Source organism: Petaurus breviceps, unplaced genomic scaffold (genome assembly GCF_028583685.1).
Source record: "Petaurus breviceps papuanus isolate PSGF00001 unplaced genomic scaffold, PetGlider_PUasm1.0 523, whole genome shotgun sequence".
Taxonomy (NCBI): Eukaryota; Metazoa; Chordata; class Mammalia; order Diprotodontia; family Petauridae; genus Petaurus; species Petaurus breviceps.
Genome location: NW_027186356.1, coordinates 3691319 through 3710924, shown reverse-complemented (window position 1 = coordinate 3710924; position 19606 = coordinate 3691319). Strand labels below are relative to the sequence as shown.

Genomic DNA, 19606 nt, shown 5'->3' with positions numbered 1-19606 from the left:
GTTCTTTTTCCCACCCCAATTTCTACTTGTCTTCCCTCAGACGCTATGCCTATGGCTCTGTTAACTGAAGATGCCTAATTATGTCACTCCTGTGGGAAAGAAAACCAAAAATCTACCATCACCACGTTGTGAGCCTGATGTTAGAAAACCCCAGGTTAACTAGGAGAATCTCTGTTTAAGCAGGAGAGTATTATATACATGGAGGGGGTGTTCATTTCAATAGCTCCAGTGGCTGGCCCCATGTGTGCCTATAGATTACAGGCTACATGAAGGAAGTAGCATCCTGTGTGTTCTATGCTCTGTCCTGCCCATCATGTATCCAGCACAGTGCCAAGATCCCTGCCAGCACTCAACAAATACTCATTTACTGAGCTTTAAAAAAGTAATTTCCATCCCTAACAGCTACTCTACAGCTCCCTGACTTACCATAGAATTTCATTCTTGCAGCAAGGCACTAACAAATTTTACTGATTTATACAGCCCATCTAAAGATGATACCCATACAATTACCTTCACTGCAATCCCTCTGAAGACCCGAAGGGAGTTTTCCTTTCTTTAATTACAAAATAAGCAATGCTGTCTAGTTTCCTTTTCGTCTGACCCATCTGACTATGGAGAGTCACTTGACTCCATCATCTTTTATGCCAACAAGAACCACATGAATAAGTCATTATCAACAAGCTGAGTCACGGACCTTTGTGAAGTGGGAACTCCCCCACTGCTGGAGAGAGCACCTGAAGTGGTTACTGTATGTAAATTCAATGTTGTATAAAGCCAAGGAGGTGTCTGAAAGCATCCCACAAACCACTGCTAGTGAATTAGCAATACCAATTAGCACTTCTCTACTAGTGAGGCAAGTCACTCCTGGCCTCTGTCTCTGAACCCTCGACTTCTCTTAGTCTCAGTAACATTTCTGTATTCTCAATTCTGTTAACATTAAGAGGTTGGACTAGATGTTTTCTGGATTCTTGGACAGTAAATTAAGCAGTACAGCTATAGCAGAAAGGGCACTGTATTGCGAGTCAAAGATCCTGGGATAAAATCTGAGTCATGCCACTCACTAGTCCTGTAACTGCCGAAGAGTGACTTAAAACTCCTTAAGGTCATTTCCTTATCTAAAAAATCAGGATATTACTATCTGCATTATCTACACCACACCAGAGTATATGGGAGGAAAAGGCTTTGTAAAACATGCAATACTACAAAAATGTGAACTATTATGACTAATCACTTCCATACTGTAAAGATAAGTTATCTATTCTCTTTTTAAGATTCCTGAAAGAATTTCTACACCTCAGCAACCTGTATGGGTAATTAGGTGCTGAAAGTCTCTACATTAGGAATGGCATAAAAACAGAGGCCTACATTGCAGCATTGCAATGTATACAGAATAAGCTGGGCTGACTGACCTGAGCCACTGGGAGAACCAGAAGGAGGTTCAAAGGAGAGTGCCAAGCGTACTCTACTTCACAGTGTAATTAGACAGTTAGTGGCACCTAGCAAGGAGTGGATGATTACCCATTCTTGTTAGATTTATAAATTTTGAATGGAGCCTATTGGAGAAGTTTCCATAGAATGATCAGTGTGATTGTTTAAAGCAAATGTTAACTAAGCAATATTTAATACATCCTCAAGAATCATCTTTAGGAACTGATATTCAGCTGCTAGAATGTAAGCTCCTTGAAAGCAGGGATTATTTCATTTTTCAAATCTTGGTATGCTCAGCACCTGACAAAGAATCTGAGACAAAGAAGAAGCTTAAGAGATGCCTCCTGACGAGCTGATGAGCTTACTCCAATGATACTGCCATGATTCAAAATCACGTCTGGGATTCCACTTGAGGAAATATCTTCCAAATCAGCAAACTTTTTTTTAAAGAACCCCATCTTTTGAGGATAAATTGGGGGTCAAATTAGGTGAAAGAAGCAGATAATCAAACTGAGACATCAATTAATGTAAAAATAAAAAACAACACAAAGATTTAAGACTGTAACATAACAACTCACGCATAACCAGATCTGAAGCCAATTCCAAAGGGAATTGATTACTTTGAGGAAGGCAAACACTTACTTGAATGTACTAAGTCCTGCTATATTTGCTTAAAAAAAATAAACCATTATGTCATTAACTTTTACTCATAGCCCCATAACTTTCTTACTTGGATTCAAACTTACCCCAGAATAGAATTACAACATAAACTCAAATTTCTAGATGTTTAAGGTAAAATTAGAGTCTTGAAAGTAAAAATGTGCTCCCAGATACTTTATTAAATAAGTTTCTATAAACTTATATGCATAAAATTAAGAACAGTTTGTCCGCTTGCACTAAAATTTTGTATGGCATCTCTAAAGAAAACTACTAAATTATCCTTCAGTTTTATCTAAAGTTAGAAGGTCCAACTCTTTCAAAACATCCTCAGAGAACTGGCTACTCTTTTTCCCCCTGAACTCTCTCAGGAATTACATCCAACCCCAAAGTACGCTTCAATCAAAAAAGAAATTTCTGAAGCGACTTTCAATTCTTACCATATGTGTGCTAAGAGACTCTGAGTAAGGCCTGAGTGAATAAATATTTCTTTCACTTCCTGGCCACTCACATAACCATCCATGTCCAAGTCAGTTTTCAAGAAAATTTCATCAAATCTCACTTTATCAGACACTGGTACCACCCAATTCACTGTTGGCTAAAAAAAAAAATTAAAGTTAGTCATCTTTAAGAGGATCACTGAATCCACATGTTTTATTAACAAAAGATAAGAAATTACACACTGACTAAAACCAATAATGCATCAATTTTGGAATTTTGTCTCAGACACTAGTACCAATGACAGGTTGCTCTCTTCAATACTAACTTCAAAAGGGTAAGGATATGCTCTTCTATTGAATCTATTATGGATTCATGATAAAACTTTCTTAAATATTTTAGTTTGCAGAGTTTCTTGGAGTAATTGGTCCTAACTGATGAAAATTTGAGGTATAAAATAGTACCGTCTCCTTATAAGCCTTCAAAATATATGTCCCTATTTTTATTCCAAGGCTTATGTTTTATTCTGATAGGATCTGATGATCAAAAATCTCTGTCTTGACACTAGTTATACCCCAATGATTACTTATAACTTTTTAACTAGAATGAACTCACAAGTCAGTGACTTGGAATTCTCACACTATCACTATCACGTTCTACTCCTCACAATATAAAATGCTGAACTTTCTAACCAATAAAACCACTATTTGTGAGGTATGTGCACTGAGAATCCACAATTTTTTTTTTTCCCATGGAGGGGTGGGTTTGAAGCCATGTTGTTAAATAATAGTAATAATTATAAAAACTAACATTCTATAATTCATATGTGCCAGGCACTGCATTCTTTTATCATGTGATCCTCACAACAACCCTAGGAGATAGGTGTTATTATCATCATCATTTTACAAATGAGAAAATTGAGGCAAACAGAGATTTAGTCTTGCCCAAGGTCACACAGCTAGTAAGTGTCTGAGGCCAGATTTTAGTTCAGACTTTTCTGGCTGCAGGCCCCCTGCTCTATCTTGGGCTGAAATAACAAGTATGTATTTAAAAATTTTAAATGTGATAGTCCCACTATCCTGTGCCCTATTTTAATTCCATTTTTTATTATATTACTCAGTTCTAGGTTTCAGAAGGAACTCTTAACAAACTAGAAAAGATTCAGAAGAGAATGACCAGGATGGTAGGTGAGGGGATCATGGTCATATCTGTGCTTAAAGAAGATCAATTTGTCAGCTGAGTGGAAAATGGATAGGGATAGGGAGAGACCTGTGACAGGGAGACCAGGAAGCAAGCAAGTGCTGTAGTCTAGGTATAAGGTGATGAGGGCCTATACCAGGGTGGTGGCAGTGTCAGAGGAGAGGAAATATATACGAAAGATGTTACAAAGGTAGAAAGGACTGGTCTTGACAATTGAATGGACATAGAAGTGAGAAAGTGACACATAGGCTATGAGCCTGGATGACTGGAAAGTAGCAGTACCTTTGATAATAATGGGGAAGTTGAGAAGATGGGGTGAGTATGGGAGAAAAGATATTGAATTTACTTTGGGACATGTTGAGTTTAAACAGAATATACAGTTTGGGATGTCTGACAGGCATTTAGAGATGAGAGATAAGAAATCAGCAGAGAGACTGGGGCTGAATAAATAAATCCCAAGAAGTAGCAATAATTTTCCAACCATGAGGCACACACACTGAAGGAGCCTGTGACAGAGATTTCTTCTCTTGGTGTGACAAAGTAAGGGAGGAAGATATATAAAAACATATATGTATACACATACGTGTATATATGTGCACACACGTACATATTTGTAATTACACATATAATCAGCAAATTAACTATATTTGCATGAGTTTTCCTCTTTTTAGCAAGTATATATGCATACATACATAACTTCTATATATATATATCTACATATCAGTGTGTATTGTATATATGTATACACTATATATGTCTTCACATATGTGTAAATATACCCATATGCACACATATACAGATAAAATTTGCATTAAAAATAACCATATTTGCATGAGTTTCCTTTCTATTTTTAGCAGTTATTTTGTCATGCAGTGCTGTTCTCTTGGCACCCTAGATTAGGCAATTAAGAAAGTGAGTTAACATGCCAAAATTGTATGCTTCAGATAACAAAACAAAACATCTTATCTATCATCCTATTCTGATAGTTCACCCATTAGGATACTGTATGTGGCAGAACAATAAGTAAGACAAAAAATAGAGAGAGAAAGTACTCTCCCATGAAGAACACCTAGAGATGAAAAAAACTTTAAAACCTACCTGGGCTTGTTTTACGCCATGTTTGGGAGATAAGCTTCCTGTGCTGTTCAAACTGTTCACACTGCCATGGGAGGGAGTTGAACGCAGGCTATCTTTGGGTGGAGGACTTGCAGGAAGAACAGGTACAGCACCAGGAAAAACAGTTTTTTTTCTTTTGGAGGGTGGTATAAGTGATGGTGGAAGTACAGAGGGAACTGGTTCTTTCTCAAGGGCTCGATATACTAGGTGCATCGCCTGCAAGTAACAAATGATAACAGACCTATAAAAGTCAATCAACAAAGAGAAAGACAAAAAAAGAACATAAGGAACAGCAATGATAGCAGTTCCCACAATTATGGTTCTCTGACAGACTCAATTTAAAGAAGATTCTAAACTAAAATTTAAAGAACATTTTCCCACAAATAAAAATGTTTAAAGAATGATTTCTCTTTCCACGTTTGCTAATTCCCTAGTGTTGAAATTCTGTTAGCCAAGTAAAATAACCAAATTTAGGAATACATGATCAATCATTGTGCTGAAGGTAGTTCCATAAATCACACATCTTCTAATTCCAAGTTACTGAAATTGTACATTCTAAGACTGCTCAGTAAAAGCTGAATTAAATTTTGGCTCTCTACAGTGGTTTGGTTGGATTTTGTTTTTCTAAATTTGGTTTTGTGATTTCATTCATGCAGGGAACTTCCCATGTAAAAACATTTACTACTGAATCCAATCAGTAACTCATCTATAAATTATAAGTAGCTGACTGGGGCACTGATTTGTCTAGAATCACACAGCTAATATCTGTCAGAGCCAGAACGTGCACCCACCATAACAAGTCCTCTTTTATGTCAAAATGTTTCTTAAGTGCCATGATAAACAAATAAAATAAATTGACTTACTTACTCTGACAAAAATGGACATACTTCATGCATTTTTTTTAATCAAATACATGCATACTAAAAATCTACTTTAAAATAAGCCTTTTCTTTATCAGTTTTAAAAAAAACCTTCATTGTACTAATCAGCTGCTTGGCCAGCATGAACACTTTAATAGATGTATCACAAGGATGTTGATGGTTACTTTTAAAAAGGTTTGTTATGTGCAAAGAGTCCAGACTTTGATAATAAAGTAATAGTGCACACAGTGCAGCCAGCTCCATCAACACCCTCTCCCAACGAATCATTGTACTATGGTGGTAACCCTGGTCTCTGAAAGGCTGTGTGTCAGCAAACCACGAATTTTCACCTACCAAATCTGAAGATGTCCTGGTGACACTCCAGGCCCAGGGCCTGTCATCTGAGTACGAGCCTAGTCTAAATCTAACTATAACATTATATCATGATAAAGTTGGCCATGAGGGATAAATTGGGAGGGGCGGGGGAAAGGGGTGGGAAGAAGGGCTAAAATAATTCATAAATCCAACTGTGATCCGTATCAGGGAGAGAACACCCAAGCTGATAACCATAGTTAGTATCATGAACAAGTCATAAAATAAGAATTTTTTTTTAAATATTCACAGGTCCTCTCTGGGATAGTAGTTCTTCAAAAACTATTACATTATATTATACATTTTAAGGATTAAGTTTTCCAATCATCTAACTTAAGTGACCACATATTCCTCTCATTAATAATTTCTCATTATAGCATTTTCTGAAACAACCAAAAACATTTAGCTCCTTTAGTTTACTACACATGTAGTAGATTTAAATGAAACAAATTAACTCTATAAATGCCTGTCACTGCTATAAACAAAACATCAGTAATTAGGTCAAAGAGGGCACTGAGCATAAAGAACAAAGATGAGGGGGTGGCTAGGTATGCAGTGAATACAGCACTGGCCCTGGAGTCAGGAGGACCTGAGTTCAAATCTGGCCTCAGACACTTGACACACTTACGAGCCGTGTGACTTTGGGCAAGTCACTTAACCCCAACTGCCCTCCAAAAAGAAAAAAGAAAAGAAAGATGAGGCAGGAGAAGTGGCATGTACTAAGGAATGAAAAAGATGTCAGTGGAATCAGGATAAGGGCAGAGAGACACATGATGGATAGAAGGAAAGGCAGCTGTGGAAGGACAGCAAGTGACCAGACACACCAGGAATGAGAAGGGAAAGCAGCAGTGGGAAGAGAGTAAGGGGTCAGAAACATCAAAGGGCAGCCAAATGAGGGCAAGCAGGATCACTGATCCAAACACAGGCTTGTTGCTGCCCCTAAAAGAAGAAAAAGAAGGATAAACCTAAACTGTAAAATCAAGAAACCCCTGAATTTCACATGTTCTTCCTCTGCATGTATAATAAAGAGTAACAAAGGAAAAAGAAAAGACCTACCACAGCAAATTCATCTTTATCCAAATGTCCATCTTTGTCAATATCACTGAGATCCCAGACCTACAACAAAGAAGATGAAAAATACTACTAAGAAAGAAAGGTTAGATTCTGAAGATACCTACTTTTAGTCATTTAAATATATACCTGCAGAGTTTGGGGGTATAGGAATGCCCAGATACTCTAGTGACCATTAAACTAAATTTTTTCAGGTCTATAGAAACAAAAGAAGTGAACTCTAGCTGTCAAAACTTAGAAAGCCTTAGAAAACTCAGATTCAGACACACACACACACACACACACACACACACACACACACGTGCAACTATTCCACACGTTCACGAGAATGTCTTGCTAAGATGCCATGGCCAACAGTGGTGGATGAGCCTTTCCTTAATTGGGTAGCCTGATCTCCAAACAACAAACATGCAATCTACCACCAAAGCATTACCAGCTTGGTAAACCTGCCAGAGCTTTTGTTCTACTAACAGAACCTTTAAGAGTCCAGGATCAGTTCTATGACATAATGAACTATTCAAAATAAGGCTTTTGTGAAGGGTCCTTAACAGGGGGCCCATGAGCTTTTTTTTTTCCTTCCATATTTCAAAATAACTGGTTTCTTTTGTAATCTTTTACATTTTATTTCATGCATTTCACAAAATGACTCCAAGAATGGTCCATCCACAGACTTCTCCAGACTGATACAAAATAAAGTGAAAAATCCTTGCTTTGGTGGAAGCATAATTTAATAATGACACAAAAACACACTTACCCTGCCCAGGATATCGAGAGGTAGCTTGGAGTTCATCAGAACTGGTTTTACTTTATCTCCAGAAAGCAAACCATTTATAGGTAAAAGGCTTTCAAAAATTCCATCAAATTTTGCTTTCTCTTCCACCTAGTTGGTAAGAAATAGCCTGAATAAGTAAAAAAGTGTGCCTGTGTGAGTGTCAAAATTGAGATCTTAACAAGAAACTAAATGACAGCTAACCATTTCTCTTGCTGAGATCACAAGATATCCTCAAAAAATTTTCAGCTATGGTAACTTGTACAAGCTTCAAATGCAGATTTTTTCCTTGAATGAAAGAAATTTTCTGGAGGACTGGCTACAGATTAGGGAGGTCACTGGCAATGAGATGGAGAAAATAAAGGATGGTGCTCCCCACTCTTACCCTGGCCCACCATATGACATGGAAACAAGCAATTTACATTGCTATAGTTGTAACTACAAAATGAAAGATTAGAGTTTCTATTTATCTCATCAGGATTAATAAGAACACATATGAAAGGATTTTGGCTCTACAATAGAAATTCATGACATTAACATGAATATTTTTACCATAAAATATGGTAAAACATTCTGCAAAAAACAAAAGTAACTAAAAATAGGAAGTAATCTAAAACCATTCAAATGAATAAACTACCTCTAACTTCTGGTTAACATTTACAATGCAGAGACAGCATAAAAGGGAGTTATAAATTAAAATAAACTTGTTAGCAGCCCGTTCATCCACCCACTGAGAAAATCTCTTGTCCTGCATCTACCTCAGAAAGACAAAAGACTGAGTATATGTGAAGACTGAGGAAAAGAGACATCTGACCACATTAGCACCAGGTACCAAGGTCTCTGAAGCCAGCCACCTTATTTCTACTGAGTGAGAGTTTTTGAAATATATATAATAAATGTTACTGACAATAAACATATAATAAATGTTATTGACAAAGGGCAAGTCATAAATGCTTGGCTGTGGAATTCAAGATTTCATGATGCCTGAATCAAATACAATGCAGTTTTCTACTTCCTCTCTCTATTCCAACTCTTCCCTTTTCAAGAAGAAAACTGGTTAGTGTAAAAAGGGTAGAAGCAGTGGGTAAAAGAATGGATTTTTGCTTATCAAAAATAGTAGTTTAAATACTACCATTAAAATAACACTCAAATTTATTTATTTTTTTTATTATGAGCAATCGGGGTTAAGTAACTTGCTCAAGGTTACACGGCCAGTTATTTCAGGGTGTGGTGCTGTCAGAGCCCGGATTCGATCCCCAGGTCATCCCGACTCTGGAGCCAGTGCTCTTACTCATTGAGCCACCTGAACGCCCCTAAGCAACTGGGATTAGGTAACTTGCTCAAGGTTACACAGCCAGGTGTTTCTGGGTGGGTGCTAAGTGTCGGGGCCCAGATTCGATCCCCAGGTCATCCTGACACTGGAGCCGGTGCTCTTACTCACTGTGCTACCTGGCCACCCCCCAAATTTTTTTTTTATGAGCAATCGGGGTTAAGTAACTTGCTCAAGGTTACACGGCCAGGTGTTTCTGGGTGGGTGCTAAGTGTTGGAGCCCGGATTCGATCCCCAGGTCATCCCGACACTGGAGCTGGTGCTCTTACTTGCTGAGCCACCTGGCCACCCCAACACTCAAATTTTTAAAAATACAAAACCAAAAAATCCATAAGAATATTTTTCTACAGCACCCCATGCACCCTTCTCCATCTCCTTAAAAAAGGTAAGCAAAAATGTATTTAACCTATGGGTTTATCTTTTGCCTTTTTAATGAAAAGCAGTATAAAAGAAATCTGCTAGAGTAGTTTTCTGCTAGTTTAATAACACAATACATCATTTTCTTTACAAAAGTATTAATATCATCTTTCTAGCCACACAATATCTTTTGTGTCAAAATGGAGCTTCAAGTGTTGCTTGCCAGACAGGTCTCAATAAAAATGTTAGAGAGTTTACAAATAAAAACTAAGGTCTAAAAAAGGATCTTGTTCAGGAGGTATATTTGCATACAAAGTGTATTAAAGACAATATTATCGGTATGTATGACAGGAAAAAGAGACTGGCTGGTCATTCGACAAAATGAGAGACCACAGAGGGGCAGTTTTCAAATAAGGCATTTCAACAGGATGCCCCAAATACACTAACAAGCTAGGTGGATCCATCAGTGAACATGGACAGCAATGCCATAGGAAGAAAAGAAATGGCAAGGAGAAATACTAACCAACATCAACGAAATAAAAAATATTTCAAATTATCTAAGTCATAACTAATCAAAGGATACGGAAAAAATACTCCTCAAAAGAATTGCAAACTATTAACAACCATGTGAAAGAAAGTTCCAAATCACTAACAACAGAAATGTGAATGAAAACAACTCTAAAGTTTTATCTCATAGTCAAATTGGCATAGATGACAAAAGAGGAGAAAGGGTAAATATGTGTGTGTGGAGAGGGGGGGACCTATGGCAATATAGGCACAATAATGCACTACTGGCAGAGCTATGAATTGGCTTAATCATTATGAAAAACAATATACAATTATTGAAAGAGATTAAAATATCCATATCCCTTGATCCAGAGATTCTACTGCTAGGCAATTACCCCAATGAAGTCAATAATAAAAAGCAGGGACCCATATACTCCAAAATATTTATAGCAACTCTTTCTGTAGTAGCAAAAACCTAGAAACAAAAGAGATGCCTATTGATCAGGGAAGGACTGTGCTGTAAAAAACAATGAATATGAAGACTTCAGAGAAGCAGGGGAAGACTTCTACAAACTGATGCAAAGTGAAATTAAGAAGAATCAAGAAAACAATAAACAATGACTATGACAATATAAACGGAAAGAAGAAAGTGCAAGCTCCAAAATTACAGTGGCCAAGCTTGGTCTAAAAAAGGAAAGATGTGAGAGATACCTAACAATTGAAAATAACTAATATTTATATGGGGGCAGCTAGGTGGCACAGTGGATAGAGAGCTCAGTTAGGAGTCAGGAAGATTCTTCTTCCTAAATTTAAATCTGGCCTCAGACACTTAGTAGCTGTGTGACCCTGAGAAAGTCACTTAACCCTGTTTGCCTCAGTTTCCTGTAAAATGAGCTTGAGAAGGAAATGGCAAACTACTCCAGTATCTTTGCCAAGAAAACCCCAAATCGGATCACAGAGTCAGACATGACTGGTAAAAAAACAAACAAACAGGGGCGGCCAGGTAGCACAGCGAGTAAGAGCACCGGCCCCAGTGTTGGGATGACCTGGGGAATTGAATCCTGGACTCAGACAAGTCCAGCAATTTACCTACAATCTAAGGAAGTCACCCAGTTACCTCATATCTCCCTCCCTTCTTTGCAAAAAGGGGCCAGGGAGGCCCTCTTTTTTGTTCTTTTTCATAAGGGATAGCTCTCCAGGAAAGGAAAGAAGAGATACATTGGGAAATGTAAATGATATAAAAACAAAAGATAACATTTTTTTAAAAATTAAAACAATATAACAAAGTTAGTTATAATGTTCACAAGTCCTCACAACGAATTTTTACAACCTGATAAGCTGGCACAGGTTCAGTAAGCAGGAAGCATTATATAAAAACATAAGCCTTAAAATATAATTGTGCAAGCCCAAGCCTCCGAAACTCTTAGCTATTTGCCTTAATCTATTACTCCAATAATGTCACTCTCCTTTTCAAAAACTGTAATTTCTGATGTTAGACTGTGATTTCCTTAAGAGCACGGACTATTTTTGTATCCTCAGTACTTAGCACAGTACATGGCATATATACCATATACACAGTAGGCATTTATTAAATATTCATTGACCAAGTCAACCAGTATTCTGCACAAAGTATTTCTCAGTGAAAAATGTCTATGTGGTATCATTGTCTCCAAAACACATTATGAGCTGCCTTAGAAACATTCAGCATGAAATTCCCTATAGAAGAGAGGTGAAGTTCAATGGTTCCATGCTCAACTTACCCTAACAGCCCAGTGAGACTCTGCTGAAGGAGGTGTAACCAATAAAGGACTACTAGTGTCATGCTGAAAAAGGGAAAAGATTTTATGTTAGTACCCAACCAATACTGTTAATGTTATTAGTATTATCATTAATAAGGAATGAAATGATCACACATGTATAACCTATATCAGATTGCTTGATGTTTCAGGGATGAGGTAGGGAAAGGTGGGAGAGAAGGAGAAAAATTTGAAACTCAAAATCTGATAAAGAATGAATATTGGAGGCAGCTAGGTGGCACAGTGAATAGAGCACCGGTCCTGGAGTCAGGAGGACCTGAGTTCAAATCCGGGCTCAGACACTTAACACTTTACTAGCCGTGTGACCTTGGGCAAGTCACTGAACCCCAACTGCCCTCCAAAAAGGAAAAAAAAGAACACATGTTGAAAACTGTCTTTACATGTAATTGGAAAAAATAAAATACTATTTACATTAAAAAAATAAAGAATGAAAGTCTTACTGTTTTTACTAAAAAGAAAAGCAATTATAAAGCCTATACAAGAAGAGAAAAATGAGATCCTGGGTTGGTGCTTATAAGCATAAAAAGAATAATTTACAAAACATAAAAGTTAAACTCATTTAGCAGTTTTAATGACAATCACTTACAAATTTTGGAGGTGGGAGATTCAAGTTTAGGCTGCTCAAGTTAACTTCATGGCCATTTTGTGCACAAGCTATTAGCCTCAGGGCAACATAGAAACCCTACAAATCCAAAAACATGATAAGGTCAACAGCTGATATCAGATTTTTAAAAATGTGCAAGCAAGTGGTCTTTTGGTGTTAATTTCCAGCAGAATTTTAGTTTTATCAATGCAGACAAATATGCAAAAAAATCTACTTGAGACTTCTTAAATTAGCTCATGCCAAGTTACTGGTTTTTACATGTAGTATTTGTTAAACTGTATTTTTCCTGTTGCATTATATATATCACACAACTTTTAAAATATATTTTGAAATAATCTGCTCCTAAAATGTATGACTTATTGAAATAAATGCTAAATTGTACATGCAACATAAATTATTGATCAGTTCAAGGTTCTAAATTATAGATTAAATATAAAAATTGTTCATTTCATAAAAGTATTTTACAGTCCCAAAGCACCACATACAACTTAGATCTCTACTCTCATTTAATTTTCCAAAGAGCCAGCCCTATGGGATAAGTGTCACCTAAGCTGGTTAAGTGTCAAAGCCAGGACTTATACTCATGTCACCTGACTAAAGTCCAATGTGGTCTTACCCCCTATAGCATGATGCCACTGTTTTTAATTTTTTGATTATTTCATGTGTATACCAAGTCCAAAACTCCCTCACAAGTAGATGATATTAGATCCTACATTCCTCTGCAATTGCCATTCTAATGACTAATATTATTATATTAATAAACTTCAGCTGTCATATAAATGAGACAGATTCTTGAACTGTATTACAAATGCCTGCAACTTATTCATAATACTTAGCAATCTAAATTATTCCAGAAACTCACAAATGAGAAGGGGTTTAGGGAAACTTAGAGATCACCCATTACCTTTCAAGGGCAATGGCCTGTTGTGAAAAAAGACCTAATCTCAAAAGAGTTGTGATCCAGGCTGATGCTTCCATGTTTGGCGAACTTAGCCAAATCGTTTCCTCTTCTGAGCCCCACTTATAAAAGCATTATCCCTCATACAGGTTTGTTGGGAGGAAAGTACTTCACCTTGAAATTCTATATAAAGGTGAGCATTTACAAAGGAAACTAAGGCCTAGACAAGTGAAGGGATTTGTCCCAGATCAAAGACACCGGGACAGCAACTTCTACATGGCTGAACTTAAGCTTGAATAAAGAATTTCAGACTCCAAGTCCAGCACCTTTCAACTCATACCCTATTATTTAGCAATAACTTAATAAATGATTTTTAATTTTGATAAAAAAAAGCAAGTGTCTATAAATGACCTGAGATCTTCAACCATTTTTGAGGCTAAACATATTTGTAAGTTTTTAAATCCTTGGAGTAATATTTTACTCTAGTCAAAGTCACTAAATAGTATGTCCTTAAACGATACAAAAGGCAAATTACAGGTATTAAAAAGTCTCAAAAGACACTTCTCAGTTTTAACAATTTAATAACTTTCTTCTTGTATATACAATTACTGTTAAAGAGTGCCAATAAAAGTAGAAGGTGCACTGCTAACTTACTAACCTCATGCCACCTGCCAGCTTTCTCCCCAGTTGCCCTGTTTGTTTGTATGTATGTATGTGTGTGTATATATATATGTGTGTGTATATATATACCTGTTTGTCCAAGAAGCCCTTACCCTCTGGATCTGCCAGATCCCAAATCTGCAGAGAGAAAAGCAGGCATTGACATGATTCTTCAGATGAACATGCTTTCATCCCAGTAGCTTCAAATAGAAATCTTCAACCTCTCCAAACAGCAACACCCAACATCCTTGCCCTTGCCTCCCATTCCCTCTAATATCCCCCTAACATGGAAGAGGGAGTATAAATAAAGTCATTATGGCAATCAGCTAAGGCAGAAGTGGCGGACCTGCCTGGGAGGGCAATGTCAGCACAACTCCTAGGAGGAACATGGGGAGACCATAATAAAAACAACTCGGTCCCAGGCAAAGGGACAATCCTCAGTGAGGAGTCATAAGCTTTTTGAGATCCAGATACAGCCTTGAAAGATACACCATCTACTCTTCGCTTACCTTTCCAAGAATAATGTCGGAAAGACCTGACTTTTTCAGAAAAAGTGCAGCTTCACCAGCCCCAACTCTCCCTGTATATGTTGGATCTACCTGTAATAAACAAAAGAGAAAGATTTATCGAAATAGTTCTTAAAAGAGAAAAGATAGTAAAGCAATATACAACTGCAACACTTCTCCATTCACTGGCAATCAAAGTAATAAATGAAAGTACTAATGGCACTAGATTTAAATTTACCCTAGCTTAAAAATAAATAAACAAACCTACCTGTTTGTAATAAGACTCATATAATGGATTTCCAGTCGTAAACTGCAAATAAAACCAAAGATATTGGTAAGTCAAAAAGGGTCAAACTACTGAGGAAAAAAGCATCCTGATATTACTGTATTGTGCATCAGTAAATATCAAAATGTCCTCTATATAATTAATCAGTCACTAAACACCTACTATGTGCCAGGCACTGTGACACTGGGGATATAAATACAAAAAATTAAACAATCCCTCCTTATAATGAGCTTATATTCCAAATGAGGAGACAAGTACATACATAAATAAATACAAAATAAATACAAGGTAGGAAGGGAGGTCACTAGCAACCAATAAGAATTTATTAAGCACTTTCAATACACCAGACACTGTCCCAGGCACTGAATATATAAGTACAAGAATAAAACAATTCCTAGTCACAAAGAGCTTACATTTTAATGGGGAGATAAGTCCATATAAAAATATATACAGCATAAATATGCAAACATAAACAAAGAAATACAAGGTTGTTTGGGAAGGAGCATAGTGGCAGCATAGTAGATAGAGCACTGGCCTTGGAGTCAGGAGGACCTCAGTTCAAATCCAGCCTCAGACATTTGATACATACTAGCTATGTGACCCTGGGCAAGCCACTTAACCCTTGATTTTATTGAAAGAAAAGCCCCTGGCAGAAAGTGGTGCTTGAGCTGCCACTTAAAGAAAGAAAGGATGTTGCAAGGCCAGAGACAAAGAGGGAGCACATTCCAGGAATGGGGTACAGCCAGCGCAAAGGCATAAAGTTAATAGATGGAGGGTCACATGTGAAGTAGAGAAAAGGTCAATTTGGCTAGACTACAGATTGGGCATTGGGGGTGGGGTGGCACAGGAGATGGGGATAATGTCCAGGGAAACTAGAAAGACTGGACTATGCAGGGTTTTAAAAGTCAAATAGAGTTTATATTTTACCTAGAAGCACTAGGGTTAAATTAGCACTGAGTTATCTAGTGAAGCAGTAGAGTTGACTGAACAGTGGAATGCTGTGGCCAGATCTGTTTTAAGGAAAATCAGTTTGGTAGAAGTATATGGGATACCCTGAAGTGGTATGAGAATTGAAAAACAATTATGAGGCTATCCAAAAAATGTACTCAAAAGGTAATAAGGGTCTGAACTAAGAGCAAGCTGAGTGAATGGACAGAAAAAGTCAAATGAACGAGATGTAGTGACGATAGAAACACCAGTGTTTAACAATTAACTGGATGCATGGAAATTTATCAGGATATAAGGGGTGAAGGAGAGTGGAAAACCCATGATAATGCCAAGGTTATGAACCTGAGAGACAGGAAAGATGGTGGTACCTTCATTAGAAATAGGGAAGACTGGAAGGGAGAAATAGGTAATGAATTCAGTTTCAAACATAGTGAGTTTAAGATATCTTCAAGATATCCTGTTTGTAATGTCCAATGGTCAAGAGGAGATACTGGGCCTTGATATCTAGATCTGGCTTCATGTAGAAAATGGTAGTTGAGCTACATCTTTTTTTTTTTGTAAGTACTTTTATTCAAGTAACATTTTCCAATCTGATTTAAAGGGCTTCAAAGGGAAATCAGTTGTTACTGGTTTTTTTAATGACCTAAGAGCCCCCAAACTTGTATCAATTGTATACCAATTTCCTTGAGGAAAGAGACAGACAAGACTTACTAATTGAGGGAACACTTTCCTCCAAAGTTACTAAGTGGAAGGGCTCAAATCTCTGAAGGCCTTCTTCTAAGCAGAAGGCCCTTGTCGATCTGTTTAAAGCAGTCAGAATTTGCATCAGGTCCCTTAAAATGACTTTTTTTTTTCACTTCCAATTTGGCACTGTTACATTCCAAACTGAAATCCCCAAGCAGAAGCAGCTCAGTGTTGATGAGTGCACAGCAGCCCGACCAAAGCCCTTTCCAATTGTTTCCAGTATCCTGTACAATCCACAGTGCAGAAAGACAAGGATAACCACCACTTTGGTTCAAGTTTTATTCAAGATCATCTACAAAACGTTTCCAGACACAAGAGGGTTTAATCCTCCTCCTCTTCCTCCTCTTCGTCCTGGTTGACCTGGAAGTACCGTAATTCGTAACTCTCCTTGCTATTGGCCACCACCCGAAGCCAGTCGCGAAGATTGTTCTTTTTTTTTTTATGTATTCATATGCCCATATACCCTCATATATAGACATATATATATATTTCTAATTCCTTCAACTACTGAGAAAAGTTTCATAAAATACAATTATTTTTTTCCATGTAGGAATGTTAATAGTTCAACTCTGATAAGTTCCTTATGATTTCTTTTCCCTGTTTACCTTCTCATGCTTCTCTTGCTTCTTGTATCTGAATGTCACATTTTCTATTGAACTCTGGTTTTTTCAGCAAAAATTCTTGAAAGTCCTCTATTCCACTGAATGACCAAATTTTCCCCTGAAACATGATACTCAGTTTTGCTGGGTAGGTGACTCTTGGTTTTAGTCCCAGCTCCCTTGACCTCCGGAACATCACATTCCAAGCCCTTCGATCCCTCAGTGTAGAAGCTGCCAGATCCTGGGTTATTCTGATTATGTTTCCACAATATTCAAATTGTTTCTTCCTGGCTGCTTGTAATATTCTCTCCTTAATCTGGGAATTCCGGAACCTGGCTATAATATTCCTAGGAGTTTTCTTTTTGGGATCTTTTTCAGGAGGTGATTGGTGGACTCTTTCAACCTCTATTTTGCCCTCTGGTACTAAGACATCAGGGCAGTTTTCTTTGAGAACTTCCTGGAGGATGGTTTCTAGGTTCTTACTTGGATCATGGCTTTCAGGTAGTCCAATAATTTTTAAGTTATCTCTCCTGGATCTATTTTCCAGGTCAGTGGTTTTTCCCATGAGATATTTCACATTGCCTTCTATTCTTTCATTTGTTTGCATCTGTTTAACAGCAACTTGATTTCTCATAAAGTCATTAGCTTCCATTTGCTCCAATCTAATTCTGAAGCAATGATTCTCCTCATTGAGCTTTTGAGATTCTTTTACCATCTGGCAAATTCGACTTTTTAAGGCATTTTTCTCCTCATTGCTTTTTTGAGCCTCCTTTGCCATTTGAGTCAGTCTGTTTTTTAAGGTATTATTTTCTTCAGTCAGGCTGTTGACTCTCATTTCATAATTTTCTTGCATTGTTCTCATTTCTCTTCCCAATTTTTCCTGCACTTCTCTTATCTGCTTCTTAAGCTCCTCTATGGCCTGTAACCAGCTTGTATTTTCCTTTGAAGCTTTTGGTGCAGGAGTTCTGACTTCACTGTTTTCCTCCTGTTCCATGCCTTGCTCCTTCTTGTCCCCAAAATAGGAGTGTAACATTGGAATCTTCTGTCTGCTTTGCTTCCTTTGCCTGCTCATTTTGCCACTCAATTATTTGACTTTTGGGCTTTTTGCCACAGTAGGACTCTGCCACCAGACAGGGGAGTTTTCGTCCCAAACGCTAGGGTTTTCTCAGTTGCTAGAGGTATTAGATGGGTGCCCTCTCTGAGGTCTCCACACGCTCTGGCAAGCTGGACACACACCCCAGGACCTCCACCCCAGACTGCAATCCAGATCCAAGCAAGTTAAAGCAAGAGCGATTACCCCTCAGACTGGTGCTTGGTCCCCCTACACTCTGCAGGCCAGGAGCTGAAGCCGCCACGTGGCACTGGCTGGCTGTGCTGGTGTCTCAGAGGGGGGTAGAAGCCACACACTCCCACTTACTGGGTCCCAAAGTCCAGACTGCACTGGCCTCTCACCTTGTCCTTCACATCTATGTATTGATAAATCTGGAAACGGCCACAGCTGCTATTGATCTGGAGTCCCTCTGGCAGGAGGCTGGTCAGGCCCGCCCTGGGACTAAAGCCTCGGCGTGGGGCTGGGCTTGGCTCCCAGAGCGCTGTGCTGGCCAATTGCTGGCCAATTCCTGCCGGCCTGCAGGGCTGTCCTCAGCTGGAGGTTAGCTTCTCTGTGTCATTTTGTGGGTTCTGCAGCTCCAAAGTTTGTTTAGAGTCCCCTTTTTACATGGATTGGGGAAGGTAGAAGCCAGAGCCGCGGGAAGGTCATGCTTCTACTCCGCCATCTTGGCTCCACCCCCCCAAGATTGTTCTTCTTTAAGTATTTCTTTGTCAGGTACTTCAAATACCTTTTATTTAAGGGCACTTCTGAAGATCTTGCTCTTACTTCTCTCAATGGTCACAACTCTGCCCCTGAGGTTGCTGGCCTTTCCATTCACTTTGATTCGAACTGTTCGAAATTAGCTGCATCCACAATCCCATCTTCCACAGGATGGGTACAATCCAGGGTAAATTTGAGGACTTGCTTCTTTTTTTTGCCGCCCTTCATCACAGACTTCTTCACGGGCGCCATGGCGATCAAGGAGCCAGAAAAGGAGAGCTACATCTTGAAGGAAGAGAGGGATTCTATACATGAAGGTACAGCCTAACTAGAACTCATCATTTTACCAAAAATCCAAGGAATAAATGAGGTAAACAGTGAGGATCTGAGTTAACTGCTCCCAGGAAAAGCATCATTTCACCTAATATCATGTTTTGCAGAAACCACTAACAATGCTGGAATGAAAGGTCTGCTTATAAATTTAATCAATTTTGTGGCAAATCTTACACTAAACTCATTTGTAGCAAATAATATCAACAATGTCATTCTTAAAGTAGTAATATTAATAACAATAGCTAGAATTTACACATTGCTTTAATTTCTGTAGGAGAGATTTTGCAAAGGGTTAT

At 38.1% G+C, this 19606-nt stretch overlaps 1 protein-coding gene and 1 pseudogene across 5 annotated transcripts in view; both read right to left on the bottom strand.

The window, feature by feature from the left end:
- EPS15L1 (epidermal growth factor receptor pathway substrate 15 like 1) overlaps window positions 1–19606 on the bottom strand; it is a 130408-nt gene that overhangs the window by 87898 nt on the left and 22904 nt on the right. For 4 of the 5 annotated variants that reach the window (XM_069102115.1, XM_069102116.1, XM_069102118.1 and 1 more), the window contains exons 2-10: window positions 14859–14900; window positions 14594–14683; window positions 14175–14222; window positions 12509–12604; window positions 11866–11928; window positions 7897–8022; window positions 7128–7187; window positions 4822–5055; window positions 2526–2683 (exon numbers count right to left, since the gene is read on the bottom strand). In XM_069102115.1, the coding sequence (XP_068958216.1) occupies window positions 2526–2683; window positions 4822–5055; window positions 7128–7187; window positions 7897–8022; window positions 11866–11928; window positions 12509–12604; window positions 14175–14222; window positions 14594–14683; window positions 14859–14900 (917 nt within the window). Of the gene's footprint in view, window positions 1–2525; window positions 2684–4821; window positions 5056–7127; window positions 7188–7896; window positions 8042–11865; window positions 11929–12508; window positions 12605–14174; window positions 14223–14593; window positions 14684–14858; window positions 14901–19606 lie in introns of those variants that run through there. The other variant, XM_069102120.1, reaches the window with a different exon arrangement.
- Window positions 16368–19276, bottom strand: LOC138172253 (large ribosomal subunit protein eL22-like; annotated as a pseudogene).